At 42.3% G+C, this 26435-nt stretch overlaps 1 protein-coding gene across 1 annotated transcript in view; it reads right to left on the reverse strand.

The window, feature by feature from the left end:
• Nucleotides 1-3593: 3593 nt before the first annotated feature.
• Nucleotides 3594-26435, reverse strand: part of LOC124009518 (enhancer of polycomb homolog 1-like) — a 29173-nt gene continuing 6331 nt past the window's right edge. Inside the window, 14 exon segments of the mRNA XM_046321374.1 lie at nucleotides 3594-5181; nucleotides 5489-5628; nucleotides 5630-5799; nucleotides 6196-6337; nucleotides 6578-6702; nucleotides 12641-13005; nucleotides 13260-13408; nucleotides 13610-13699; nucleotides 14079-14243; nucleotides 15394-15550; nucleotides 15909-16057; nucleotides 16349-16555; nucleotides 16997-17142; nucleotides 22830-22986. Coding sequence (XP_046177330.1) covers nucleotides 5109-5181; nucleotides 5489-5628; nucleotides 5630-5799; nucleotides 6196-6337; nucleotides 6578-6702; nucleotides 12641-13005; nucleotides 13260-13408; nucleotides 13610-13699; nucleotides 14079-14243; nucleotides 15394-15550; nucleotides 15909-16057; nucleotides 16349-16555; nucleotides 16997-17142; nucleotides 22830-22986 — 2235 coding nt within the window. The 3' untranslated portion in view covers nucleotides 3594-5108.

Below are 26435 nucleotides of genomic sequence, written 5' to 3' on the forward strand. Positions count from 1 at the left end.
TAACATCAAATTGATCAGAAATACAGTGCAGACATTGTTAATGTTGTAAATGTCTCTGGTAGCTGGAAACGGCAGATTTTTTTATGGAATATCTACATAGCAGTACAGAGGCCCATTATCAGCAAACAATCACTTATGTGTTCCAATGGCACGTTGTGTTAGCTAATCAAAGTTTATAATTTTAAAAGGCTAATAATGGGCCTCTGTACGCCTATGTAGATATTCCATTAAAAAATCAGCGGTTTCCAGATACAATAGTCATTTACAATATCAATAATGTCTACACTGTATTTCTGATCAATTTGATGTTTTTTCAATAGATAAAAAATTAGCTTTTCTTTCAAAAACGAGGACATTTCTAAGTGACCCCAAACTTTTGAACGGTAGCGTACATACATTACATGTCTTAGTAGTGAAGTCATCCACTTTAGCTACTGATGTACCTAAAGACCAGGAACAAAGTTTGGTGTACAGATTAATTTGACCTCTCGCATTGTTTCTTAAATATGTTGGAAGGGGAGGGGTTAATATGATCAAATTTCCTAAAGATATACCAGTTGTGCAGGTGTAAAACCTCATTTAAACCTATTTGGTCTTTTGTTGTTCACCAGTTTTTTGGGGTGGGTCTTTTTCCTTCTTGTTTAGCGTGGGTTACTGGCCTTGTGACATCATGGGCTATTTGCAAATGTTTCCTTATTTATTTGGCCTTGGAAAATTGTCATGAAAATAAAAGTTGTGATTGGTCTAAAAATGCCCATATGTTCATTCTGTTTCATTCATGGATTATATTGATTCTTGTTAACGTGGATATGCCTTTGAATGAGAATGATTTTGATGTGTCTGTGCGTGTATGTATAACATTCCAGACAGTGTGGCTAACACAACGGCTTAATTCGAATCGTGTCCAGAAGCGTGTTATACGGCAACGAAGCCGAGGTGTGTGTGGAGTTACTGTGGGGTGTGTGGGATACCAGCTGGCTTGAGAGGGACTGGCTGGGGGGAAGGAGTCTGTAACAGGAACATTCTCTGAGCATTAAGGAGCTGAGAGAGAGGCCCCCTTATTCTGAGATGAAAAAGGACACTCAGAGTTCCCTCCCTACCAAATTCAAAGGGCTTTATTGGCATGGGAAACGTGTACATTACCAAAGCAAATTAAATGGATAATAAACAAAAGGGAAATAAACAAATGAACAGTAAACATTACTCAAGTTTCAAAAGAATATTTCAAATATGACGATGTACAGTGTTGTGTAAATAGTTTAAGTACGAAAGGGGAACATAAATACAGATAAATATCATTATTTACAGTGGAGTTTGTGCTTCACTTTCCTTGTGGCAACAGGTCACAAATCTTGCTGCTGTGATGGCAAGATGTGTGACCTCTGAGGTGCGTGCCACTTATTAGGGGGGGGATACTTATATTTGTCCTGTTAGACACAAGTGTGTAATAAGTGTTTCTTGCATATCCCAACTCCTTGAGACACCTGCAGTGACTTATCTTACACTCCATTCATTCCAACAGCATGAAACAGTCACAGGAAAGAATTGTGCGCAGCAATGTGGCCAAGGTGCAATACCGTCAACCTACCACAGGATGTCAGTCATGTACCCATGAGTGGAAGAATGTCTCCTGTGAGTGTGGTAATACAGTTGAAGTCAGATGTTTACATACACTTAGGTTGGAGTCATTTAAACTCGTTTTTCAACCACTCCACAGATTTCTTGCTAACAAACGATAGTTTTGGCAAGTCAGTCAGGACATCTATTTTGTGCATAGACAAGTAATTTTTCCAACAATTGTTTAGACAGATTATTTCACTTACAATTCACTGTATTACAATTTCAGAGGGTCAAAAGTGTACATACACTAATTTGACTGTGCCTTTAAACAGCTTGGAGAATTCCAGAAAATGTAATGGCTTTAGAAGCTTCTGATAGGCTAATTGACATAATTTGAGTCAATAGGAGATGTACCTGTGGATGTATTTCAAGGCCTACCTTCAAACTCAGTGCCAGTGATGGGAAAATCTAAAGAAAATCAGCCAAGACCTAAAAATATTGTAGACCTCCACAAGTCTGGTTCATCCTTGGAAGCAATTTCCAAACGCCTGAAAGTACCACGTTCATCTGTACAAACAATAGTATGCAAGTATAAACACCATGGGGCCACACAGCTGTCATACCCCTCAGGAAGGAGATGCGTTCTGTCTCCTAGAGATGAACGTACTTGGTGCGAAAAGTACTAATCAATCCCAGAACAACAGCAAAGGACCATGTGAAGATGCTGGAGGAAACAGGTACAAAAGTATCTCTATCCACAGTAAAACGAGTGCTATATCGACATAACCTGAAAGGCCGCTCAGCAAGGAAGAAGCCACTGCTCCAAAGAGCCAGACTACGGTTTGCAACTGCACATGGGGACAAAGATCGTACTTTGTTGAAGCAGCTTTGGCAGCAATTACAGCCTAGAGTCTTGAGTATGACACAAGCTTGGTACGCCTGTATTTGGGGAGTTTCTCAAATTCTTCTCTGCAGATCCTCTCAAACTCTGTCAGGTTGGATGAGGAGCGTCGCTGCACAGCTATCGGTTTCCGGGCCACTCAGACATTCAGAGACTTGTCCTAAAGCCACTCCTGCGTTGCCTTGGCTGTGTGCTTAGGGTCCTTGTCCTGTTGGAAGGTGAACATTCACCACAGTGAGGTCCTGAACAGGTTTTCATCAAGGATCTCTCTCTACTTTGCTCCATTCATCTTTCCCTCAATCCTGACTAGTCTCCCAGTCCCTGCCACTGAAAAAAAGCCAAACTGAAATCTTATCAGAAGCATTTTGGGTAGTTCTCACAGCTGTCTTTTGCCTTACACCCAGTCAAAAGGATGTTATTTAGACATTTTGCACAGAAAATATTTCCAGTTTTTTGTTAATGCGCCACGAAATAACTTTACCGGTCAACTATTTTGAAGGATTAATTCTATTGATTTATGAGAATGCATGTATACAATGCTGCTGCATGTATACAATTATAGACAAGTTGACAAAACAAATAGCCTACCAAAATGTTGGAAAACATAAGCAGAAACATCTAAACCAGACTAAAGAAATATACTACATCCTATAAAAAAAATAAAACATTTTTTAAAACACTACGCTGTCTTTGACTGAAGCCTACAAAGCATTTTCTATATTATCGGGTTGGGCCTCAGATGTTCACATATAGCCGGGCGGTTATGGATGGGTTATAAGCAACAAAGACACATCCAGCCCAAAGTAGAAGGTTTAAAACAAATATATACTTAGGTCACCAAAGTTCCAGAGCATATGTCTTTAATTGATACCCAGAAATGTTTTGATATGGAGATAACTGCTGCATTACTAGGGGAAATATGCCATTTAACAGACCCTTTTACACAAAGCCACTTAGTCAAGCGTGCATACATTTTTACAAATGGGTGGCCCCAGGAATCGTCATGTTCTACCAACAGCTAGAGGCCAAGATAAGCATCAAGGGTTAACTTCACCCCTACTCTTTCCCACTCTACTATGACCACAACATGGAACAAATGGGACGAGACAACAACAAAAAAGATACATGCTGGTCCAAACACATAATGCCCTGGGGTTTTATTTTTTGTGAGAAGATAATTTTTCATTTTGTGGATAAAATTTAAAATAAAAAAAAGATAAATTATGCCATTGGAATGGGCATTCATATTGGTGGTACAACAACAACTAACTAGTAGCCTTGTTTAGTACCGTACTCTTCACAGAAGAGAGCTCGTATTTCCAAAGGAAGGCACCCGATACTTGTGGTTCATCTTGGCCTCGCAGCGTTCTGGAGATGATCCTAAAAGCAAAGAAATCTGCCTTTTTTAATACATGTTGTCCTCTGTTATGTATAAACCGGAATGATACATGTAATCAAGATGTTACTACATTCCTCTACCCGATCGCATTTCATCAACAAGTAACAAAATAATGAAGTCGTTCAACGAGGAACATACATTCATCATCAGAAACGGAAGAGGGGATACAAAAATAATGACATTTTTCACAAAATAATTGAGGAAGGGGGTCTTTAAAAAAAAGAAAGGGTACTGATGTGAAAACAAACCAGAGCCCTAAATCATATAAAAGCAGCATTCATCGAAACAAAAATAGTGCTTAGTTAAGCAGCAGTGACTTCTAGGAACAGACTTCATTCCCATTGTGTTACTTTGTCTCATGAACAATTTAAAATGGAAGATCTTAAGTGATTACCCTGACTGACAAACCGATGCCTTAAATCCACACCCACCAACTCTGTATGAATGCATGTCACCATCTGTTTCCACATGATACAATGGACAAATACAGAGAAGTTCATAGCTACCTAAACCCAGACTACAGCACAGGAACCAATGAGGGTACAGTGGACAAATACAGAGAAGTTCATAGCTACCTAAACCCAGACTACAGCACAGGAACCAATGAGGGTACAGTGGACAAATACAGAGAAGTTCATAGCTACCTAAACCCAGACTACAGCACAGGAACCAATGAGGGTACAGTGGACAAATACAGAGAAGTTCATAGCTACCTAAACCCAGACTACAGCACAGGAACCAATGAGGGTACAGTGGACAAAACAAAAATGAACAAAACGTAGAAAAACAAACAAACTGTAAACACGGCACAATAAATAGATAAAACAGCAGGTTCCACACCATGCACTGACGTGATGACACTGTTGTACAACTCCAACCAGCTGCAGTTTGTCTTTTTACAAAAAAAAGTTTTTTTTTAATCCCAAGTGCAAAACATCAAATGAACCATTTCCGTATTCAAGTAACATTATATACAAGGGGGGGGGGGGGTATTACAAATATCTGGTACTGTACAAATAATTGCCATATTCATAATTACAGATGTTGATATTTCTTATCAACAGTAACAAATAGGAAATGAAAAAAGTACGAGACGACCATTGCAATTAAGTCCCGACCGTCACCATGGAGACAGCGTTGTATGCTGTGTGCGCATTCCACTACCCCTTCCTTGCATTCACAACTCTACGATGCATAGCACCTAAATGAGTTCCCGGGTGAGCCCACAGTCCAGTCCGTGTTCCGAGGTCACGTGACCTCCATAGCCACTGTGTTGTCCAAAATGCTGTTTAGTGCTGGCTTTTCTTGATCCTGATTTTCCCTGGAGGCAAGTGGAGAGAATATGTACAAATCAATCAGACACTGTTCAGTAATACCTACGTTAATATTGACTCAGACGGACTCAGGTAATGTTCCTGAATCAGCGGTTTAAGCTACGGTTGTCTGAACACTGTGTAATGGTCCATTTCTATACACTTAATCCGTGTCCCAAATGGACCCTATTCCCTATATAGTACTACTTCAGACAACAGCCCCATCAGAGCCCTGGTGAATAGTGCACTATAAAAAGGGAGTAGGGTGCCATTTGGAAAAACAGACTCTCATCCTGTTCCTCCCCCCTCTCTCACCTTGGCACCAGGTCCATTGACGGGGTGTTTGTGGAGACCTTAGGCATTTGACAGTTAGCGGTGGCAGCCAACTTTAAGGCAGATGACGACACGGCAACGGGAGCGTGGCTTAGCGCCCGGGGTATGTGGCGCTTGGTGAGGAGTCCCCCCGGGGGAGGACATGCTCAGGCGGAGGTTGTTGTTGTTCCCCATCAGGACCTGAGTGGTGGTGCCGTTGGTGCTGGGCAACAGGAAGGGGAAGGAGGGGGTAGGGGTGGGGGCTGCAGGCGACGGGGATGCTGTGCTAGTGAGGTGAAAGCCCTTGTAGACGCCTGTAGGAAGGGAAGACAGAAAACAAAACCACTTCATGTGCAGCAGCAGTTTCTCCTTTGATCAGGTCCAACCTTTTACGTTTGCCTCTGTGAAAGCCCTGCATTTCATTCAAAACGCACTTGCACATCAGAGGTTACTTGTTGCAGGTGCGTGGGAATAATTTGATGATATCTGGAGAGGAAAACTTGCACACTGCGCTTACCAGATTCACTTGTGTTTATTTAGCTTATATACCACGCCTCATGGCCTTTGTCAGAGCGTTCAAAGTTCTATGTGCAATTTTCTCTTCTCTTTGATGCTCTGCTTTAAAAAAAAAGTATTTATTTAACCTACTAAGGAATGACCCTTTTACAATAACCACTTGACCACAACAAATGCTTGGGTGCAGTGTTAACCTGAGGGTGGAAGGACCCCGTTGACCCCGCTGCCCGGTCCACCCTCATCCTTGTTCTTCAAGGCCAGAAGCTGGTCTGTGGTCACCAGGGCAGAGGCAGCAAACTGGGCACAGGCACAATCTAACGTCTTGGACACCAAAACCTGGTAGAGGAGGAGAACAACGTATTAACACCATCCTGAAAAGACAGACAGATCGAGAGAGGAGAGGTCATGGGGCTGTATCAAACATCTCAGAGGAGGAGTGCTGATCTAGGACCAGGTCTCTCCTATCCATTGAATCTTATTCATTTTGATCTAAAAAGGCATTAGGATTCCTGGATCTGCGCTCGTATTCTGAGCCACTGAGAATACCAGCCCAGGTCAGAGAGCGGGCTAACTAACCTGCGTGCTGTTGGTAGTGGTGGTGGTGCTGTTGGCTTGCAGTTGCTGTTGGATCTGCTCCAGCTGCTGTTTCTGCATCAAGGCCAGCTGCTCCTGATGCTGCTGGTATTGTTGGGCAGTAAAAGCTGCAGGGGAGACAGAGAGGCGAACAGGTCACACACGGACCGGTCACATCAATTTGGGATGCATCCCAAAATGGCACCCTATTAGGAAAGTATTCAAACCCCTTGGCTTTTTCCCTATTTTGTTAAAGCACAGCCTTATTCCAAATTTATTAAATTTGCCCCCCCCCATCCTCTCAAGCTCAGTCAGGTTGGCTGGGGAGCCACGCTGCACAGCTATTTTCAGGTCTCTCCAGAGATGTTCAAATCAGGTTCAAGTCCGGGCTCTGGCTGGGCCACTCATGGACATTCAGAGACTTTTATCCCAAAGCCACTCCTGCGTTGTCATGGCTGTGTGCTTAGAGTTGTTGTCTTGCTGGACGGTGAACCTTCGCCCCAGTCGGAGGTCCTGAATACTCTGGGGCAGGTTCATATCAAGGATCTGGGGGGGCTTTACTTGGCTCATCGCGCTCTAAAGACTCCTTGTGACAGGCCGGGCACCTGCAGGCTAACCTCAGGCATCAGGTAAATGGTGTTTCCTCTGACACATTGGTGCGGCTGACTTCTGGGTTAAGCGGGCAGGTATTAAGAACCGCGGTTTGGCGGGTCATGTTTCAGAGCTCGCATGACTCGACCTTCGCCTCCCGAGCCCGTTGGGTTGCAGCAATGAGACAATATTTAAATTGGGGAGAAGGGGGTAAAAAATAAAACAAAATGGGAGGCCACTGTGTTCTTGGGGACCTTGAATGCTGCTGAAATGTTTTGGTACCCTTCCCCAGATCTGTTCCTCGAAACATTCCTTTAACCTCATGGCTTGATTTTTGCTCTGACATGCACTGTCAACTGTGGGACCTAAAAACCTATTTTCGCTTTGTCATTATGGGGTATTGATGAGGACATTTTATTTAATACATTTTAGAATAAGGACGTAATGTAACAAAATGTGGAGAAAGTCAAGCGGTCTGAATACTTTCCCAAGGCATTTAGAGCACTATTTTCTTTTTACCAAGGCCTATCTATCTATGCACTACAGGGCTCAACATTTTACGCTCGTCCTCTTGCCGGACAAAAACAATATTAGATTTAAGTTGTCTATTCGAATGGACAAGTAAATTATTTAAAAAAAATATATATATATATATTCTAATAAATGTTTCATAATTTAAAAAGCCTACGTGCATATTGGCTACAGCCGCATGTCTAAACTGATGCTGACAGGAGGGAGCCGCAACAAAATGTAGCCAAACTTTAATGGGACTTTTAATTACATAAACATAGGCTACCGCCAGTCATGTTTGACAGATATAATGAAGGATAATTAACATTGACGTCGAAAGCCGGGGTGGGCAATTCCAGTCCTCGAGGGCCTGATTGGGGTCACAGTTTTGCCTCAGCTAACACACCTGACTCCAATAACCACCTGATCATGATCTTCAGTTTAGAATGCAATTTGATTCATCAGCCGTGTTTGCTAAGGATGGAGAAAAGGTGTGACAACCAAATCTGGCCCTGGAAGACTGGAGTTGCCGCCCACTGGTCTGAAAGGCTCGATTCTGTTGACATAGGAGGCACGGTGAGTTCAGACCAAAATGGTCACAAGACCGTAGAGTGAAGGACAATGCTTATTGCGCAACGCACATTAACCACCTTGAATCTGAGCGCAGGCAAGCATTCTGAAACAATTTAACCATAAACGTAATTGTTTAAAACAGCAATGTTTTATGTAATTTTATGAAGCATGTCTTTGCTTGTTTCAAAGTAGCATAAATAAGACTACAGAAATGTTGAAGGAATTTTATAAATACTTAATGCCATTTAAACCAAAATGTCTCATGCTCCTAGTTATATTAGTATCCCATGCTGGTAGATGCAACTTTAGATCTCTCAATTTCTAAACAGATGACTTCATCTGTCACATGATCATGCTCACGTGTGCTGTGCGCTTTCGAGAACGCCGTTTTCCCGCTATTGCATTTTGGACAATTCACACGTATCCTATGTGTGCATTGATGAGCTTATAATATGAAGAAATAAAACAACATTTTAAGCTAAACTCTCTGATCTGTTGCGTCAACCTCAATGCTTTTGCAAAAAACAAAAATGTATGTGCAGTGGTTGTATTCATTTTGGATCAGTCGTCCCAGTCTGTTTAACCATAGAAATATTTAAATCGGCCCAGGGACGACGGGACGCCCTTAAATTCGAGCCCTGGAGGCATAAAAAGTATTTGGTAGTAATTGTAATGTTGCAATATTTCTAGGAGAAGTCTTGGAGAAGCTTTAAAAAAGGGGAGTGATTTATTTTGAGACTCTGGCTTGAATAAGCAAAGAGGAGTGTTTTCTACATTTCTTGTAAAAAAGATAATGCATTTTGTTTTGTAAAGTGGCATCCTTGTATCATACAATGAACCTTTGGACAAGTAAAAAATGTTATTTTAAAATCTGTCCTACTTGTCCCAAATGGCTAAAGGTTAATGCCCTGCATTAGCCAGGAGTGTTAAGGGACTAGGGGGAAGGGTAGAAGACAGAGCCTGGCTGAAGGTCCATTTTGTGGCTTTTAACGCTCACTGAGGCCCCGAGCTGACATAGACTTGCTGCTGACCACAGCTGTGTGTGTGTTCTGCCCTCTCAGCACTGACCCTATCCGCCGAGGGGTTAAGATCAGGAGGCCAACCAAACCCCACAAACACCACATTTCCCTATAGAGAATAAAGTATTTGATTATTCAACCACACAGTACCATAAAAATCAGTCCATCTTTAAAACCAAAGCCATCCAATATCAACAAATCTCTTCCCAATCACTCAACTGACATGTAATGAAAATTCTGGAAGAAATCAATAGGCTGACATTTCAGAGGGTTTTTTAGATTAAAATAGGGCTTAGGCTGACAGAATATTTTAGATGCCCTCCTGTTGGCCACAGGAGCAAATTTCCTACAATTCCACACATTTTGCCACGTGGTGAAAAAAAACATTTTACAATTTTAAAGCTAATGTCCTGCAATTCTACACATAACAAAACCCATGACAAAAATAAGCCTGAATGTATTATTTGGAGAACTTTAGATTCTCTTTGACTGTTTAGCTTTTATTTTGGTGATTATTAATTCTCAAAGATGATCTTATTTTTAAAAAATGTATTCAAAAAAATAAAAATACACTTTTTTTGTCATTTAACTTTGCACTTTTTTGGGGGGGTTTGGACATAGGTGGCCCGAAAATAACCTCCTCGGACTGAGATCACTGTGAGCGGTGACATCAAGCCAACAAAGGGTTACATTTGTATGCTTGTGAAATGGTATTACTCTGAAAAGAGTTTGACAAGTGGGGAACTCATTCACACTGATGCCCCAAGACAATAGTAGAAAGGACAATGGCTGTGTCCCAAGCGAAACCTTAATCACCTTATAGTGACCAAGGCCTATATCGGGAATCGGGTGCCACTTGGTACGCAGACGATACTTTATATTCAGAGCAGCGTCCCCTCCACGTCTGTCCACCCACAGAATATATTTATCACATACATTTTTAATTGACTGTTGCTGACCGGGGGAAAGGCAACACCACATGAATTCTAAACATTACAGCCATTCAAAATGTCACACTCATGAAGATAGGAATTGATCACATTATTTCCCTTGTGGTCAACTAAGTTAAGGTCCCAAATGTCCCCCTTTTTCCTATATAGTGACCTGTTTGACTAGACCTTATGGGTCCTAGTGCATTATATAGGGAATAGGGTGCCATTTGGAAAGTGCCCTTAAATTCAACCCACAAACACGGACAGCAGCACAAAAGCAGGGGTGGCTGGGAGAGAGAATTGATCTAACACAATGTCTTCAATAAATTCATGATTTTACAATTACCTTTCTCAAACACCTACCAAAGTAAAGGTTTGCTCTTTTTTTATATAGCTCCTGCTAGATAGACAAACCATGATTCAGTGCTTTTCATCTGCGATGTGGAATGTATGTGTGTGATAGAGGTCGACCGATTAGGATTTTCCAACGCCGATAACGATTATTGGAGGACAAAAAAAAAGCCGATATATATATATATATATATATATATATATATATATATATATATATATATACACACACACACACACACACACACATATATATATATATACACACACACACACACACATATATATATACACACACACACATATATATACACACACACACACACACACATATATATATACACACACACACACATATATATATACATATACACACACACATGTATATATATATATACACACACACACACACACACACACACATACATACATACATACATACATATATACATATATATATATATATATATATATATATATATATATATATATATATATATATATACACACACACATTTTTTGTAATAATGACAATTGCAACAATACTGAATGAACAATGAACACTTATTTTAACATAATATAATACATAAATAAAATCAATTTAGTCTCAAATAACAATAATGATGAATGTTGGGAAAAAAACATTTCTATATGCAGGAAATCCTATTTTAATAATGGGCATGGTGAGAATTGACTACCAAAGTGCGGGTCATAATTCCTAGGACATCTAGAAATATCTGAAAAGCGGTTCCTTCATTCATTTATTCTATAGGATATTTTTAGATTAACTTAAAATAAGGTCTGTGTTTCGTGTAGGCTTACACTACCTTGCCAATGTTATAAATGTGTAGATATCCATAGGACAAGGTATCTCTGACCAATATTGGCTAAATATAAGCGAAGATAAAAAAAATAATTGTAGAGTGGATTTATGAAAATATGTTGACAAATGTTACCTTATCCTAGTGAGATTTACACGGGTGTCAAAACGCAGAGGTGGTTTAAGCACGAAACACAGACGTTATTTGAAGTAGATCAAAACATTCTCTGTGGAAGACATGAACGGTATAATGACAAGGAACCCCTTTCAAGTTCAGCCCAAGTTATTACAGGAATTATAACGCGCCGACTATTTCTCTCTAAACCATATACCTTTGACTATTACGAGCCTGCTGCTGCCTACCACCCCTCAGTCAGACTGCTCTATCAAATCATAGACTTAACTATAATAAACACACAGAAATACGAGCCTTCGTTTCTGGATTTGACCGATCTCGAAAAAAGAAAAGTTTATTCCGTTCCGTATTTTATGTAACGGGTGGCATCCACGAGTCCAAATATTCCTGTTACATTTTACAACCTTCAATGTTATGTCATAATTACGTAAAATTCTGGCAAATTAGTTCACTAAGAGCCAGGCAGCCCAAACTGTTGCATATACACTACGTGCAATGAACGCAAGAGGTGACAATTTCAGCTGGTTAATATTGCCTGCTAACCAGGATTTCTTTTAGCTAGATATGCAGGTTTAAAAATATATACTTGTGTATTGATTTGAAGAAAGGCATTGATGTTTATGGTTAAGTATATCATTGGAGCAACGACAGTCGTTGATTGATTGTTTTTTTATAAGATAAGTTTAATGCTAGCTAGCAACTTACATTGGCTTACTGCATTCGCGTAACAGGCATGCTCCTCGTGGTGTGCAATGTAATCAGGTGGTTAGAGCGTTGGACTAGTTAACTGTAAACGTGCAAGATTGGATCCCCGAGCGGACAAGGTAAAACTCTTGTCGTTCTGCCCCTAAACGAGGCAGAACATTTCCAGGCCGTCATTGAAAATAAGAATGTGTTCTTAACTGACTTGCCTAGTTAAATAAAGGTGGAAAAAAAACAACACTAAAAAATAAAATAAAAAACTTTAAAAAAGAAATAGGCAAAAATCCGCGCTCAAAAATACCGATTTCCGATTGTTATGAAAACTTGAAATCGGCCCTAATTAATCGGCCATTCCGATTAATCGGTCGACCTCTAGTGTGTTTGTCTATGGTACGGTGTGTGTGAGTGAGAATAACCCCGGGCTCTACTCACCAGCTGTGGGGGCCGGGGGGCCAGCTCCTCTCAGGGGGCCAGTAGTGCCAGCCAGGGTAGAGGTGATGCGACTCAGGCCCCTGCCCAGCCTCCTGAACAAGGGGTCTGTGACCACGTTGTCCTCGTCGTGTAGTGATAGTGTCCGGGGCCTAAAGTGCCTCCATCGGCTCGACTTAATGTTCAACAGTATCTGACTGAGGTCTGCAGAAGAGGCTGAATAAGAAGAGGTTCTGTCCGAGGTATTTGTTTGTGAGGTACTAGCAAACTTGTCTGTGACTGGAGAGTGGGGCGGCAGGTCACGCATTTCCGAGTCCAGCCCATGAAATACATTGTCAAAGTCTGTGTGCGCCCTGTCCAGCAAAACCCTGGGGGAAAGAGGAGGGGGAACAGTGTTTAGTCATTCTGTTAGCCACGCAATTCATTCATGCTATTGGTCCCAGAAAACTAGAATTTTATTCTCATGGGTGGTCAGTACTAGCATCCATAGCTCGGTCTATGAATTGGAGGCTAGTTGCATTGCTCCTGCCCCATTACTCAGCTTTTTACTAAAATGTTGGCGGGGGTGGACTGCTTGGATGTTTGAATCCCAGATTGCCCCTTTAACTCTGAAGTAACCTACCTTCCCCCTCGTCCCAGGCGTCGGCGCGCCATGCCCAGGCAGCGTGGTGGCACGGTGAGGGTGGTGAGGCAGTAGCGGTAACGAGTGTCTCCCAGGCCGCCCTCTGACGGACTGTCCCACGGCCAGCTGCCCCCGTGGTCCAACTGAGACTGGGGACAGACAAGAGCAGCCATTAGACATGACAGGAGTTACGAAACATGGCCAGACAGTATGCCACTGGGACTATATGGCAATGTGTGTGCTCACTTCGGCTGTGTTTCTGTTTTGAAGTACGTTGTATTGTAATTGATTGATTGTGCATTTTGTAAAAATGTTCAATAAAGTTACTGTATGGAGTCGTCTATACTCACGGCATAATATTGACAGCCTGCTTTCCTCCGGAAGGCAAAAGAACCGTCTGGGTCGTTCTCCTCCTCAGCTTCTGAGGAACCTGAGTGCATCTAGAGAGGAGTAAAGGGAGAGAGACCAGTCAGTCACAGGTCACCAACAGGGCCATTTTTATGATTAACAGATTTCCACCACAGATGTCCAAGGCCCAATCCTAAAGCGACCCCAAAGCCCTTGTGGAGATCTGAGAAGATTTGTAAGGTGAAAATAATCATAGCCATAGCGCCACCGTCCTCTTTGATGGGCTAAGTCAGGGTTTCCCGAACTCTGTCCTCGGGACCCCACGGGGTGGAAGTTCTGTTCAAATAATCATCCAGCTTTGATCATTTGAATCAGCTGTGTAGTGTTGCTTATACCAATCAAATCCTCTCAGATATCTAATTTCCTCGGGGTCCATTTGGGAGACAGCCCGAGTCAAAGCGCTCTGCCTACCTGGGAGTGCAGCTCGTCGTCTGAGCTGGGGAAGTCATACTGGTGGACGTCCTTAGCATTGAACACAGAGGGACCAGAGTGGTGGAGGGCAGCAGCTGACAGGGGTAAGACTTTAGGCTTCTTCTCATACTTCCTCTTCTGCCTGACGACCTCTGTCTTCTCCGGCTAGAAAGGAGATAAGGACCCAGACACATTTTGTCACTCACTTGCAGTCTAATATTTCAGTAGAATACCTTCAAGACATTGGCCCGTATTTACCAAGTATATCCGAGTAGAGCTGCTGATCTAGGATCATTCATTGGGCTCTGAAAGGCCAAACTGATCCTAGCTCTAGCAGTCTGCAGTAGAAGGCGGAAGTTTACATACACCTGAGCCAAATACATTCAAACTGAGTTTTTTAAAATATTTTTAATTCCTGACATTTAATCCTAGTAGAAATTCCTTGTCTTAGGTCAGTTAGGATCACCACTTTATTTTAAGAAAGTGAAATGTCAGAATAATAGTAGAGAATGACTTATTTCAGATTTTATCACATTCCCAGTGTGTCAGAAGTTTCATACACTCACTTAGTATTTGGTAGCATTGACTTTAAATTGTTTAACTCAAATCAAATGTATTTATATAGCCCTTCGTACATCAGCTGATATCTCAAAGTGCTGTACAGAAACCCAGCCTAAAACCCCAAACCCCAAACAGCAAGCAATGCAGGTGTTAATAGCACGGTGGCTACCACTACTGCTGTCTTTTAACTTGGGTCAACTTGGGTTTAACGTGGGTCAAACGTTTTAGGTAGCCTTCCACAAGGATACCACAATAAGTTGGGTGAATTTTGGCCCATTCCTCCTGACAGAGCTGGTGTAACTGAGTCAGGGTTGTAAAGGCCTCCTTGTTAGCACAGAGGCACAGAGTTTGGAGGTAGGCCTTGAAATACATCCACAGGTACACCAATTGACTCAGATCATGTCATTTAGGCTTCTAAGGCCATGACATCATTTTCTGGAATTTTCAAAGCTGTTTAAAGGCACAGTCAACTTAGTGTATGTACACTTCTGACCCACTGGAATTGTGATACAGTAAATTACAAGTTAAATAATCTGTCTAAACAATTGTTGGAAAAATGACTTGTGTCACACACAAGGTAGATGTCCTAACCGACTTGCCAAAACTATAGTTTGCTAACAAGACATTTGTAGAGTGGTAAAAAACAAGTTTTACTGACTCCAACATAAGTGTATGTAAACTTCCGACTTCAACTGTATATGAATATGGGCCATTGAGGTCACCCTCTTGCTCTGTTGCTATCTCCCTCTCTCACCTTGGACTTGTAGTCCTTGAGGTCCATGTGGTCCTGATGTCTGTACTGGTTGCTGTTGGTCAGCGGCACCAGAGGGATAATATGGGCAGGCTTGTCCAGTGCACGCTGGGCCAGCACTTCAGCCATGATCTCACCACCAAAGTCGGACATGCCATTCCTGGAGGGGCAATGGTCAAAGTCAAGATATAATCAAGCATTTGAAAAACAACTGGATCTCAATCAAACCGTCAGCCACTATCAAAACCAGATTTAAAACATTGTTTAGGAACTAAATGACCGAAGGCGAACTCTCTTAAATGGATCAGAAACATTCCTATACAGTAGTACCAGAGATCCTATAGGTCGAATTGATGGTTGGCTAGCTAGCTAACAAAACACTGAGCAGACACATCTACAAACGCATTGTTTTATACAATACTCTACCATAATTTGATCAGTTTCTAGAATTGAAAGGATTCCTGACCAAGATGGCTGGCATCCTAGCAACAACCTGTGTCTCTTTGAGTAGTACCCACCTCTTCTCTACGATCTCCAGGGTGAGGTGCAGCAGCTCTCTCTTGCTCTTCTCCCTCCTCTTGATCATCTCCAGGATGGTGACGGCTCGGCTCAGGTCCCTCCGCAGCTTCAGCATTTTCTCATAACCGGCCTCCTCGTTCTTACGGTTCTGAGGTGGGTAATATCACCATTAAATTGACAGTCACCTGCTGTCAACAACCTAGCGTAGGCCTCTATTTAGTTGAAATGGAAATGTGTAGGGGTATTGGTACATACCACACACTTGGGGCCAGTTTCCTGGACACAGATAACGCCTAGTCCTGAACTAAAAAGCATGCTCCATGGGAATTTCCATTGACCGAGACTAGGCTTTATCCGTGTCCGGGAAACAGGCCCCTAGTGTTTACCTGAGTTGGGTCAACTAGCCCCTATATGCTCTGGTCTAGAGGTGGGATCCTACCTTTCTGGTCTGCATCTTCTCCGTCCTCCTGCGGAAGGCCACGTAGGGGTCTGAGGTGCTGGATCCGTCCCTCTTCTCCTGCTTCACAGTGGGGTGCAGCGTGCCGTGCTTGTTGTTTTTCCTCTTCCTGGTCCAGTAGTCAAACACCTCCTTGATCAGCTCGTCATCCTCCTTCAGCAGCAGCTTGGCCTCCTGCAGGCTCACCGCCTGACAGGGGGAAGAGGGGAGGGAGGGTCACATTTTGGAAGCTATTAACTTAAAATGACAACGACTAGGTTCCATTTTAACAACATTTACTTCAGCGTATTTCCACAGTACATGGTTGCCATTGCAATCAGGCCAGGTCCATCAACACCGAGACTACCGCGCAGGCATACTAATAACATAGCACCGTAATAACAGAAATAGAGAGACACTTAAAACATGAACTTAAGACGCGACCATGAGTAACTAAAAAGAGTATCTCATGTACACCGCCTGGACAGGATGCTAGGCTGATGCGACGAGTACCTATTGTGGACTACTCTCTCTTCTCCCATCTAAGGCAAGTGCATGTGATTGGGGATATGAGGGTTGGGTGTGGGGATGCCCAGATTAGCACTATGTAAGAAATAGGGTGCCATTTGGGATACAGGATCCAAGGCTTACCTGCTGCCCACTGCCTTTCTCCAGTCGGTCGATCATCTCCTCAAACTGTAAAAAGGTGATCTCCATCTTCTTCTTCAGTTTGTGAACAAAGGCCTCATCCTCTGTGTCCAGGTCATAGTCCGGCTGCTCCGTGTCCAGGCTGAAAGCTACAGAGAGAGAACGAGAGAGAGAGTTTAGACATGAGGATGTCAGTGTCCAGGCTTAAAGCTACAGAGAGAGACCGAGAGAGACCGAGAGAGACCGAGAGAGACCGAGAGAGACCGAGAGAGACCGAGACCGAGAGAGAGAGAGAGAGAGAGAGAGAGAGTTTAGACATGAGGATGTCAGTGTCCAGGCTTAAAGCTACAGAGAGCGACCGAGAGAGAGGGAGAGTTTAGACATGAGGATGTCAGTGTCCAGGCTTAAAGCTACAGAGAGACCGAGAGAGAGAGAGAGAGACCGAGAGAGAGAGTTTAGACATGAGGATGTCAGTGTCCAGGCTTAAAGCTACAGAGAGCGGAGAAAGGGAAAGTTTTTTTTAGACTGCTAAAAGGTGGATGAGAGATCTTTAGACATGAGGATGGGAATGAAGCGGACTATCAGAGATCCTGGGAGCCATTTTAAATCCCCATCGTGATGTCAAACCCGCAAGAGATTCATGCTGGAAAAAGCTACGCGTCCATGACGCACGTCCCCAGTGTAACTCTCCCCTGTTACCACTGACCATGCTAATGTGAAATTCCATTTCAAGAGTTCAGATGAAGATTTTCAAAATTGCATGTGTCTCAGAGCTTAAATTAGGATCATGTATACTGTGCTAAGGCCGATACCAAAACAATAAAAAAATAACAGATAGGGATGCACGATATATCAGTGAACATATTGGAATCGGACGATATTAGCTGTCTAGTTTAACGCCGATGTCAAACTGACGTGCATACCAATAGAACATTGGAACATGGCGTAATAACGCCACGTAAAATGTTTCTCTACACGTGCAACACAGCATTCCTAACCTAGCCCACACAATGTCTGCTGTGTGGATCGAGCAGTCAACAAGTCGAGCAGTCATTTGAAAGAGTAAGAACATTTAAGCGACACAACTCAAAAGGCGAAATTGCCATTGACAATAAACCGTTCTCGTGTGGGTGATGTTGGCTTTCACTGACTGGTCGAGCACCGGTACACACTACCAAGTGCGCTATTTTTTGATGTTGCACTACCAGAGTTTGGGTCTGCGTGTCAAAAAAGATACAGTAGCATTGTCAAAGCTGTACAAAAAAGTCTGCAAACAAGCAACCACCGGCCACACACGATGTGTTAACAATACCACATTGGTAATAAAGCATTATTTGTTTGACCGCAACTTCTGGGGTGGCTAGCTAGCTTGGTACCGAGCTAGCACAAATACAACCAGTCTGAACACAATGACCAGTAGAAACTGCAGTCATTTTCACTATTCTTAGCAATGATTTAGGAATCCTTGTGAGTAAGTATTAGCTAGGTTGCCACTTGCTCGCCTATTGAAATGGAACAGTTCATGAAAATAAATAGCTAGCCAGCTACTTAACCATGTTGCCCAAAGCTAATGATATAAGCTGCCTGCTAGCTTCATCTTGCTAGTGACGCTCGACCGGACTATGTGTTGTGAAGCTAGCCACAATAAGGATTATACACAAGTGGAATTTGCGGTTGGCAATCAAAATTAAAAATGTACCTCTTTGAAAGTGATGCAAATTAATACAAATAGTAGAATTATGCCATACTTTTATTTTGAAGGCTAACCGCAAAGTCCACTATTGTGTCTAATCCTTATTGTGGCTAGCTTCACAGATGGTCAGACCACCATTAACCTCTTGGTGTTAGGGGGCAGTATTTTCATTTTTGGAGAAAAAATAAATCCCGTTTTAAGCGGGATATTTTGTCAGGAAAAAAGCTTTGGATAGAAAACACTAACGTTTCCAAAACTGTAAAGATATTGTCTGTGAGTATAACAGGACTGATGTTGCAGGCGAAAGTCTGAGAAAAATCCAATCCGGAAGTGCCCCAGGTTTTGAAAGTGCTGCGTTCCAATGACTCCCTATTCAGCTGTGAATGTACCATCAACGAGCTTACGCTTTCTACGTATTCCCCAAGGTGTCTACATCATTGTGACGTAGTTTTACGCATTTCTGTTTAAGAATAGCCGTAGGCAGCCACATTGCGTAAGTGGTCACATGGTGGCTCCGAGAGAGATTCTCGCGTAAAATACAGAGGTAGCCATTACTCCAATCGGTCAGAGTGAAAAACAAATTGTCCCGACTGATATATTATCGAATAGATATTAGAAAAACACCTCGAAGATGGACTCTATACAGCGTTTGCCATGTTTCTGTCGATATTATGGAGCAACTTTGGAATATTTTTGGGAGTTGTGGTGACCGCAATTTCCGGGCAATTTCTCAGCCAAACGTGAAGAACAAACGGAGCTATTTCGCCTACAAAAAGAGTATTTTGGGAAAAATGAACTTTGGCTGTCTACCTGAGAGTCTCGTGAGTGAAAACATCCAAAGTTCAAAGGTAAACGATTTAATTTGATTGCTTTTCTGATTTCCGTGACAAGTTTGCCTGCTGCTAGCAAGGCATAATGCTATGCTAGGCTATCGATAAACTTACACAAATGCTTGTCTAGCGTTGGCTGTAAAGCATATTTTGAAAATCGGAGATGACAGGGTGATTAACAAAAGGCTAAGCTGTGTTCCAATATATTTCACTTGTGATTTTCATGATTAGGAATATTTTCTAGGAAGATTTGTCCGTTGCGTTATCCTAATTAGTGTCAGATGATGCTACTGAAACAGATGTCGTGTTGCTATGTTTTTGGGGAAGAACGTTGTTTGCATCAATGAGCTAGCTAGCTTTTCTTATGACCAGCACTGTATGTGCGTGAGACAACTTAACCAGCATCACAGCAATGACTCGTTGCAACATACGAGTGAGTGTAATCAATGTGAAATAACTACGGAAAAAATGTATGAACGCGTTAAATTATGTGACGTACAGTCATGTTCAGGTCCTGATTGGTCAACAAGTTTATTTGACAAGTCAAATAGTGTTATTTGACGTGCATCTTGTTTGACACGCAAAGACCCAAAAGGCAAAGAACAAAAAGTATTTCCATCGAAATCCTGTTTGAGGATGAACAACAAAACAGCACAGCAAGTAAGTGAAAGAAGTAGGTTTGATTATGTTTTACAGGTAATGGGGACATACAGTTGAAGTCAGAAGTTCACATACATTAAAACTTGTTTTTCAACCACTCCACAAACTTCTTGTTAACAAACTATAGTTTTGACAAGATGGTTTGGACATCTACTTTGTGCATGACACAAGTCATTTTTCCAACAATTCTTTACAGACAGATTATTTCACTTATAATTCACTGTAATATTAATTCCAGTGGGTCAGAAGTTTACATTCACTTAGTTAACTGTGCCTTTAAACGGCTTGGAAAATTCAAGAAAATTATGCCATAGCTTTAGAAGCTTTTGCTAGAATAATTGACATCATTTGAGTCAATTGGAGTTGTACCTTTGGATGTATTTCAAGGCCTACCTTCAAACTCAGTGCCTCTTTGCTTGACATCATGGGAAAAATCAAAAGAAAACAGCCAAGACCTCCGAAAAAAATTGTAGACCTCCACAAGTCTGGTTCATCCTTGGGAGCAATTTGCAAATGCCTGAAGGTACCGCGTTCATCTGTACAGACAATAGTACGCAAGTATAAACACAATGGGACCACGCAGCCGTCATACCACTCAGGAAGGAGACGCAATCCCAGAACAAAGCAAAGGACCATGTGAATATGGAGGAAACGGGTACAAAAGTATCTATATCCACAGTAAAATGAGTCCTATATCGACATAACCTGAAAGGCCGCTCAGCAAGGAAGAAGCCACTGCTCCAAAACCGCCATTAAAAAAATCCAGACTACAATTTGCAACTGCACATGGGGACAAACATTGTACTTTTTGGAGAAATGTCCTCTGGTCTGATGAAACAAAAATAGAACTGTTTGGCCATAATGACCATCGTTATGTCTGGAGGAAAAGGGGGAGGCTTGCAAGCCGAAGAACACCACCATTTATTTAACTGTAAATGCCATAAAAATAACTTTTTGGTCAAAGTGGTGTGTGTATGTAAACTTTATTTAACTAGGAAAGTCAGCTAAGAACAAATTCTTATTTACAATGACGGCCTACCCCGGATGACGCTGGGCCAATTCTGCACCTCTCAATCACGGCCGGATATGATACAGCCTGGATTCGAACCAGGGACTGTAGTGATGCCTCTTGCACTGAGATGCAGTGCCTTAGACCGCTGCGTCCATGTATGTGTGTGTTAACTATTCAACTGTACTAGAATGCTTAATAAGGCAGCAACATTTTAAAAATATCAGTATCGGGGGGGGGGGTGTTTGGCAAGGAAAATATCAGATGGCATGGAGGCCACCATCTTTATCCTCCTTCACTATTCTGACCAAAGCTACAGCTGTATCGATTGGGGGTAAAGTGATTACTTTACATTTGGTTGGGTAAGCAAATCTGAACAGAATCAAGGTAGAGGAACATACAAATTCATGGCAGTCATTCTAGGCAACTGCATTCAAATTGTGTCAATGACACTTTCCAAGTCCAAGACGGACAAGAATCCTGAATCCTAAACACACACTCTTTCATTTAAATAAATTACAATGTCATTAGAAGTTTGATTTGAGCTCTGGCGGCTTCTACTGCTAGACTTGCAGCAAAAACGTCAAACAAGGTGACATGAATGAACTCCATGCTTATCATAGAAAATATGTCTCACATTGGACAAACGGCAGCAGGGACTTCTACATTAAAACAATGACAAAAAGACATGACCAGGAAATTACATTTAGCCTAGCTCTTATCTGAATCAATCACAACAAATAATGTGATTCATGGACGATACGGTCTACTAAGGCCAAGATCCCCCTCCCCCTACTATCTCAAATGCCACAAAATGGACAAAAACATCTTGCCATTGCCTAAGAAGCTACACCCGCAAATGTAGATGGTTGATCAACACCTCCAAAATGGACACCTTGACCTAATGCCCTGTGCACTTAGGCAGATCTAAGAGGATCTGACTGCTGCAATCAATATGGAAACAGCTTCACTGTGTCTTCTGATAGGCTGGGTGGAAGTTTCATCATTGCTTATACCAATCAGATCCTGTCAGATGTCCACAAGTGACACAGGGTGTTAGGGTCGATTTGGTTGAGAGCCGTGAGAAAACGAGTTTTGATCAGCCATGGAAATAAAAAGTGCTGAAAACATGTTGGCTCACTATTTATTAAGAAGATGGAGGACAAGCTAAAGCACCCGTACTTAATAGACGGACCATGGGCTGGCTCCAGGCCCAGAAACGTGGTTTTATTAGATCAGGATTCGACTCCTGGTATCATACGAACACAAAAACTACATGAAAAATGTGTAGAATTACAGGAAACAAGCTTTAAAACGGCTATTTTCCCTCTCTGCCAACAAGAGGCGTGAGAACAGTTTTAACAGTTCGGGATCGCATGGGCTGCGAGGTGGAGGTTGTTCCTACGCAGACAAATGGCAATATCCATCCGGATCTTTACCACCTAGGAAATGTGTGTGACCGGACCTTCTTCAATAGTATTTGAGTACCCCTGAGCTCTAGGACGAGAAAGCATTAGCTAGCACTAGTCATGTTTTTTTAGTTATACAAATCCATACTTAGGAGTCAAATTATCAATATAATATCATCTAAACTAATACTGCACCCCTCCCCATATCATTAGCAGCCAGGGCCACTTTACTCACGCTGTATGTGAATAAGCTGCTTTGGCATCTTGAAGTCCCCGGGGTAGAGGGACTCGTAGTAGGCGATGTTGCCGTCTGCCTCCGGGACGGGGATGACCATGTTGTGTTTCTCTCCATACACCGACTGGGCCGACATGGCTCTCTGGAGATGGTGTTCCTAGAGAGACCGAGAAAGAGTTTAGTAATATAATATATGCCATTTAGCACTCTTATCCAAAGTGATTTCTAAATCATGCTTACATTTTGGGGTGTGGCCCAAGCAGGAAACCAACCCTCCGTTGCAATCGCCATGTTCTACCAACTGAGCCACACAGGACCACAGGGAGAAGTTCAGAGATGAGGGCAAATTATTGAACAACATACCTCTGCCCAAAAGGCCCTACATATGAAACAAAGTCCAAGCACTTGAATAGCTAAATTGACAGGGTCAGCTGGGAGTCTGAGGTAACGGATGCCTGGAGAGAGGAGTACTTATGTCAGAGTGAACGTCAATCACGGCCAACTGCTGCCACCTGATCCATGAGGCCAGGAACAAATCAAGTGTCAAATCAGTACCGACAGAAACGGCAGCCTTTTCAAGGAGATTTCAGGTGACAAAACTAGTCATTGTTTGAAAGTACTAGAAAAACAACAACAAAGGACTGGAAAGTCCTGGAATGGTTAGCAGTCACACACTGATTTAGTAGGTTTTTCCTCGAGGTGCAGAACCCACGTACACTCCTCCACTTATAGCAAAGGCAATTTGTAGGCTCACTCGCATTCCTGCTCCTGTTCCAAAGTCTGGGGACTAGTTTGGACGAGGCACCTTGCAGATGCACTTTACAACAACCAAATAATGACAGTCCTTTGAAATGACTACAAAACACCAGTGGATAAAACAACAGTGTATCAAGTTTGAACAGTGTCCTCTGGCTCTGAACAGGGCCTGGGGCAGTGCTCGTCTGAGCGTACTGGCCAACAGTACTAAAATTAAAGGGCCTCTGGCTCTCAGACAAACGTGGGCACCTTGCCCTTGGCAGCCTGTCAACACAGCACAAGCACAGCGTAGGCCCAGACTTGTACATCATCTCGGCGGAGTGTGTGTTTATAGTTTCACTGCTCTGGGGGCCCTCGGCAAACTAGAGTTGTTTCCTCTGCCTTCTCACCAGCTGTGTCAAATGGAACCCCATTCCCTATTTAGTGCACTACTTTTGCCCAGGTCAAGAGATTACTTTGGCCTGATTAAAAGTGCACTATGTAGTGAATAGGGTGGCATTTGGGATGCACATTCCACTCCCATCTGGAGTCCTGAAGTGTTCCCTTGTCAGCAGCTACGGCTGTGACGATAGCAGTATTGATGTTTTCTCCATGCAAAAAATGAAAACAATGTAGACCAAACTCTTTGGTCCTTTAAAAACCAGCTGCATATAAAAGTGTGTGCTCATCTTAGAAACTAAATATAATGGGACTCTGGAAGTGTTTGTTTCTAACAGTTGACTCATTTTCCTAAAGAATCTGCTTCATGTTGCGTTTCCTTGCCACGATACTATCGAGTATCGCAATACTGGTATCGTCCCGGCTCTATCAGAACCAGTCAAGTCTCTCTTCATAGGCACAATGATTCATTTATGGAACAATTAGTTACCGGTTTTGAAAGAAAAAAACTATACAAAAACAAAATGCAATAAAATATTTCCCAATGACCATGGGAAATAACCAATATATAAATACATTTGATTCAATAGGAGGCCGACCGATATCGTTTTCCCGATATCGCCCGATATTAGCCTTTTAACGACTAGGGCCATGACGATACCAGTATCGCAATATCTTTTCAGGTTCAAACATGAAAACCTGAAGCAGACCAAACTCTCTGCTTTTTACAGAGGCCCAGAACTACAGCCTTAGAAAAACACACGGGCTGCCGAACGTAATCAAACACCATTTTTATAGGCTACTTCCCTAGCAATGGCAAAGGGCTGGCAGATAATAGTCTAGTTGAACTGCAGCTACGACCACAACAAAAATAGCCAACCTGGCCTGAACCATCCACCATCGGTCTCTTCCTCCTCCAGACTGCGACAGTCTAGAAATAGGCTTTAAATTAGCGTATCGATCACTGTCAAGGTCCGTCTGCTCTGGCGGCCCACCATTGCTGTTCCTGTCCCGAATGCCTACCAGGCATCTACTGTCCCGAATGATTGAGAAATGTGCATATAAAAATTGTGACTGGCACGCAGAATGGTAGGATAAATAGTAAGCCTCCCAAGCTTGAAACTTACTCACCACCTATGACATGTTTATAAAATAATTGCCTCCACATTTCCATGGTGGCATTTTGCCTATAAGCTACTTTGAAGCAAGGTAAGACAAGTTGGAATAGTTTTGATGGTCGTAACAAGGATCATTTAGCTATTTGATTTTAAGACCCCTTAAGGTATAAAAAAAAACACATTTAAAAAATATTGGATGAGACATTGAATTTGGCATTACTGCTATTAGCCAATAGATATGAATTGAAAAACAGATTCACTACATGGAACAGATAGGTCACCCAAAACAAATCTAAAAGGAAGTTTGTTCTGATGTGACTGTCCTATATCTGTGAGAAGACAGATCAGGAAACTAATAACTACGCATTTATCCCCTTATTTTAGGTACAGCAGGCCACAAACTATATATATATATTTTTTAAGCTGGTACCGAGGACCAGTCTTGAGGCTTGTGGGCATCCTAGAGCAAGACAGAACTTTGTAGGCCAAACCGTTCAGACGCTAGATGTTTGTGAGAAGACAGATTGTCGGGATGTCTAATGGTCTGACAAACACCCCTCTAGCTCCGACACCTTTCAATGCAGAAGGGCGATATCGGCAGATGCAGTGGATTGAGACGCAGCCCAAGCACCAACAAAAAAACATTGTGCTTAGACAGATTTTGATGGGGCTTTTTTTATTTATTATGTTAATTAGAATTCCGCAGGGCCACAGAATTGTTGGCTAAGGGTTCATGGATAACAGTTCATAAGCAGTTATGCATGCGTGGCGGTGAAACCATTTTACACCTGTTAGCGGTAGCACTACCAGAGATGTAGCCTATTGCACAACACATTCCAGGTGAAGGAGGCCAAAGCAGTAAGAAACTTGGTGGTCTGCCAACATCTGTGTCTTTCAAGGAAAACTGGCACGCAGACAAATCAACAGATCCCACCAATTCCCTCTGCACCCTGTCTCAGACAATGACCCAGTGATGGTGAGTTCACGTAACAAACACTGGCTGTCTGGGCTGACACACAGTTCGCACCTGTAGAAGGAAGAAATAGGGAGTCCCAAGCCCTCCAGCTGTTCTACCCCCACTAACCATAACTCAAAGAGAATTCCACTGTGGTAAACTAAAGACAACACAAAATAAAAAGGTAACCATGTATGGTAGATGTCTGTCCAACTGCTGTGCATAAAAGTGTTACCAAAAGTAGAGAAGCTAGGTTGAAAAAGTATAATGTGCAATAACCTAGAAGGCATAGACATAGTATTAAAGGTAGAACAGCCATTCCCTACCCCAACCAAAACATCCATGAAAATAACTGTGTGACAAAGTGGATACCACACTCATCTCATTTCCCATGCCAGT

The sequence above is a fragment of the Oncorhynchus gorbuscha genome, linkage group LG22 (genome assembly GCF_021184085.1).
Source record: "Oncorhynchus gorbuscha isolate QuinsamMale2020 ecotype Even-year linkage group LG22, OgorEven_v1.0, whole genome shotgun sequence".
Taxonomy (NCBI): Eukaryota; Metazoa; Chordata; class Actinopteri; order Salmoniformes; family Salmonidae; genus Oncorhynchus; species Oncorhynchus gorbuscha.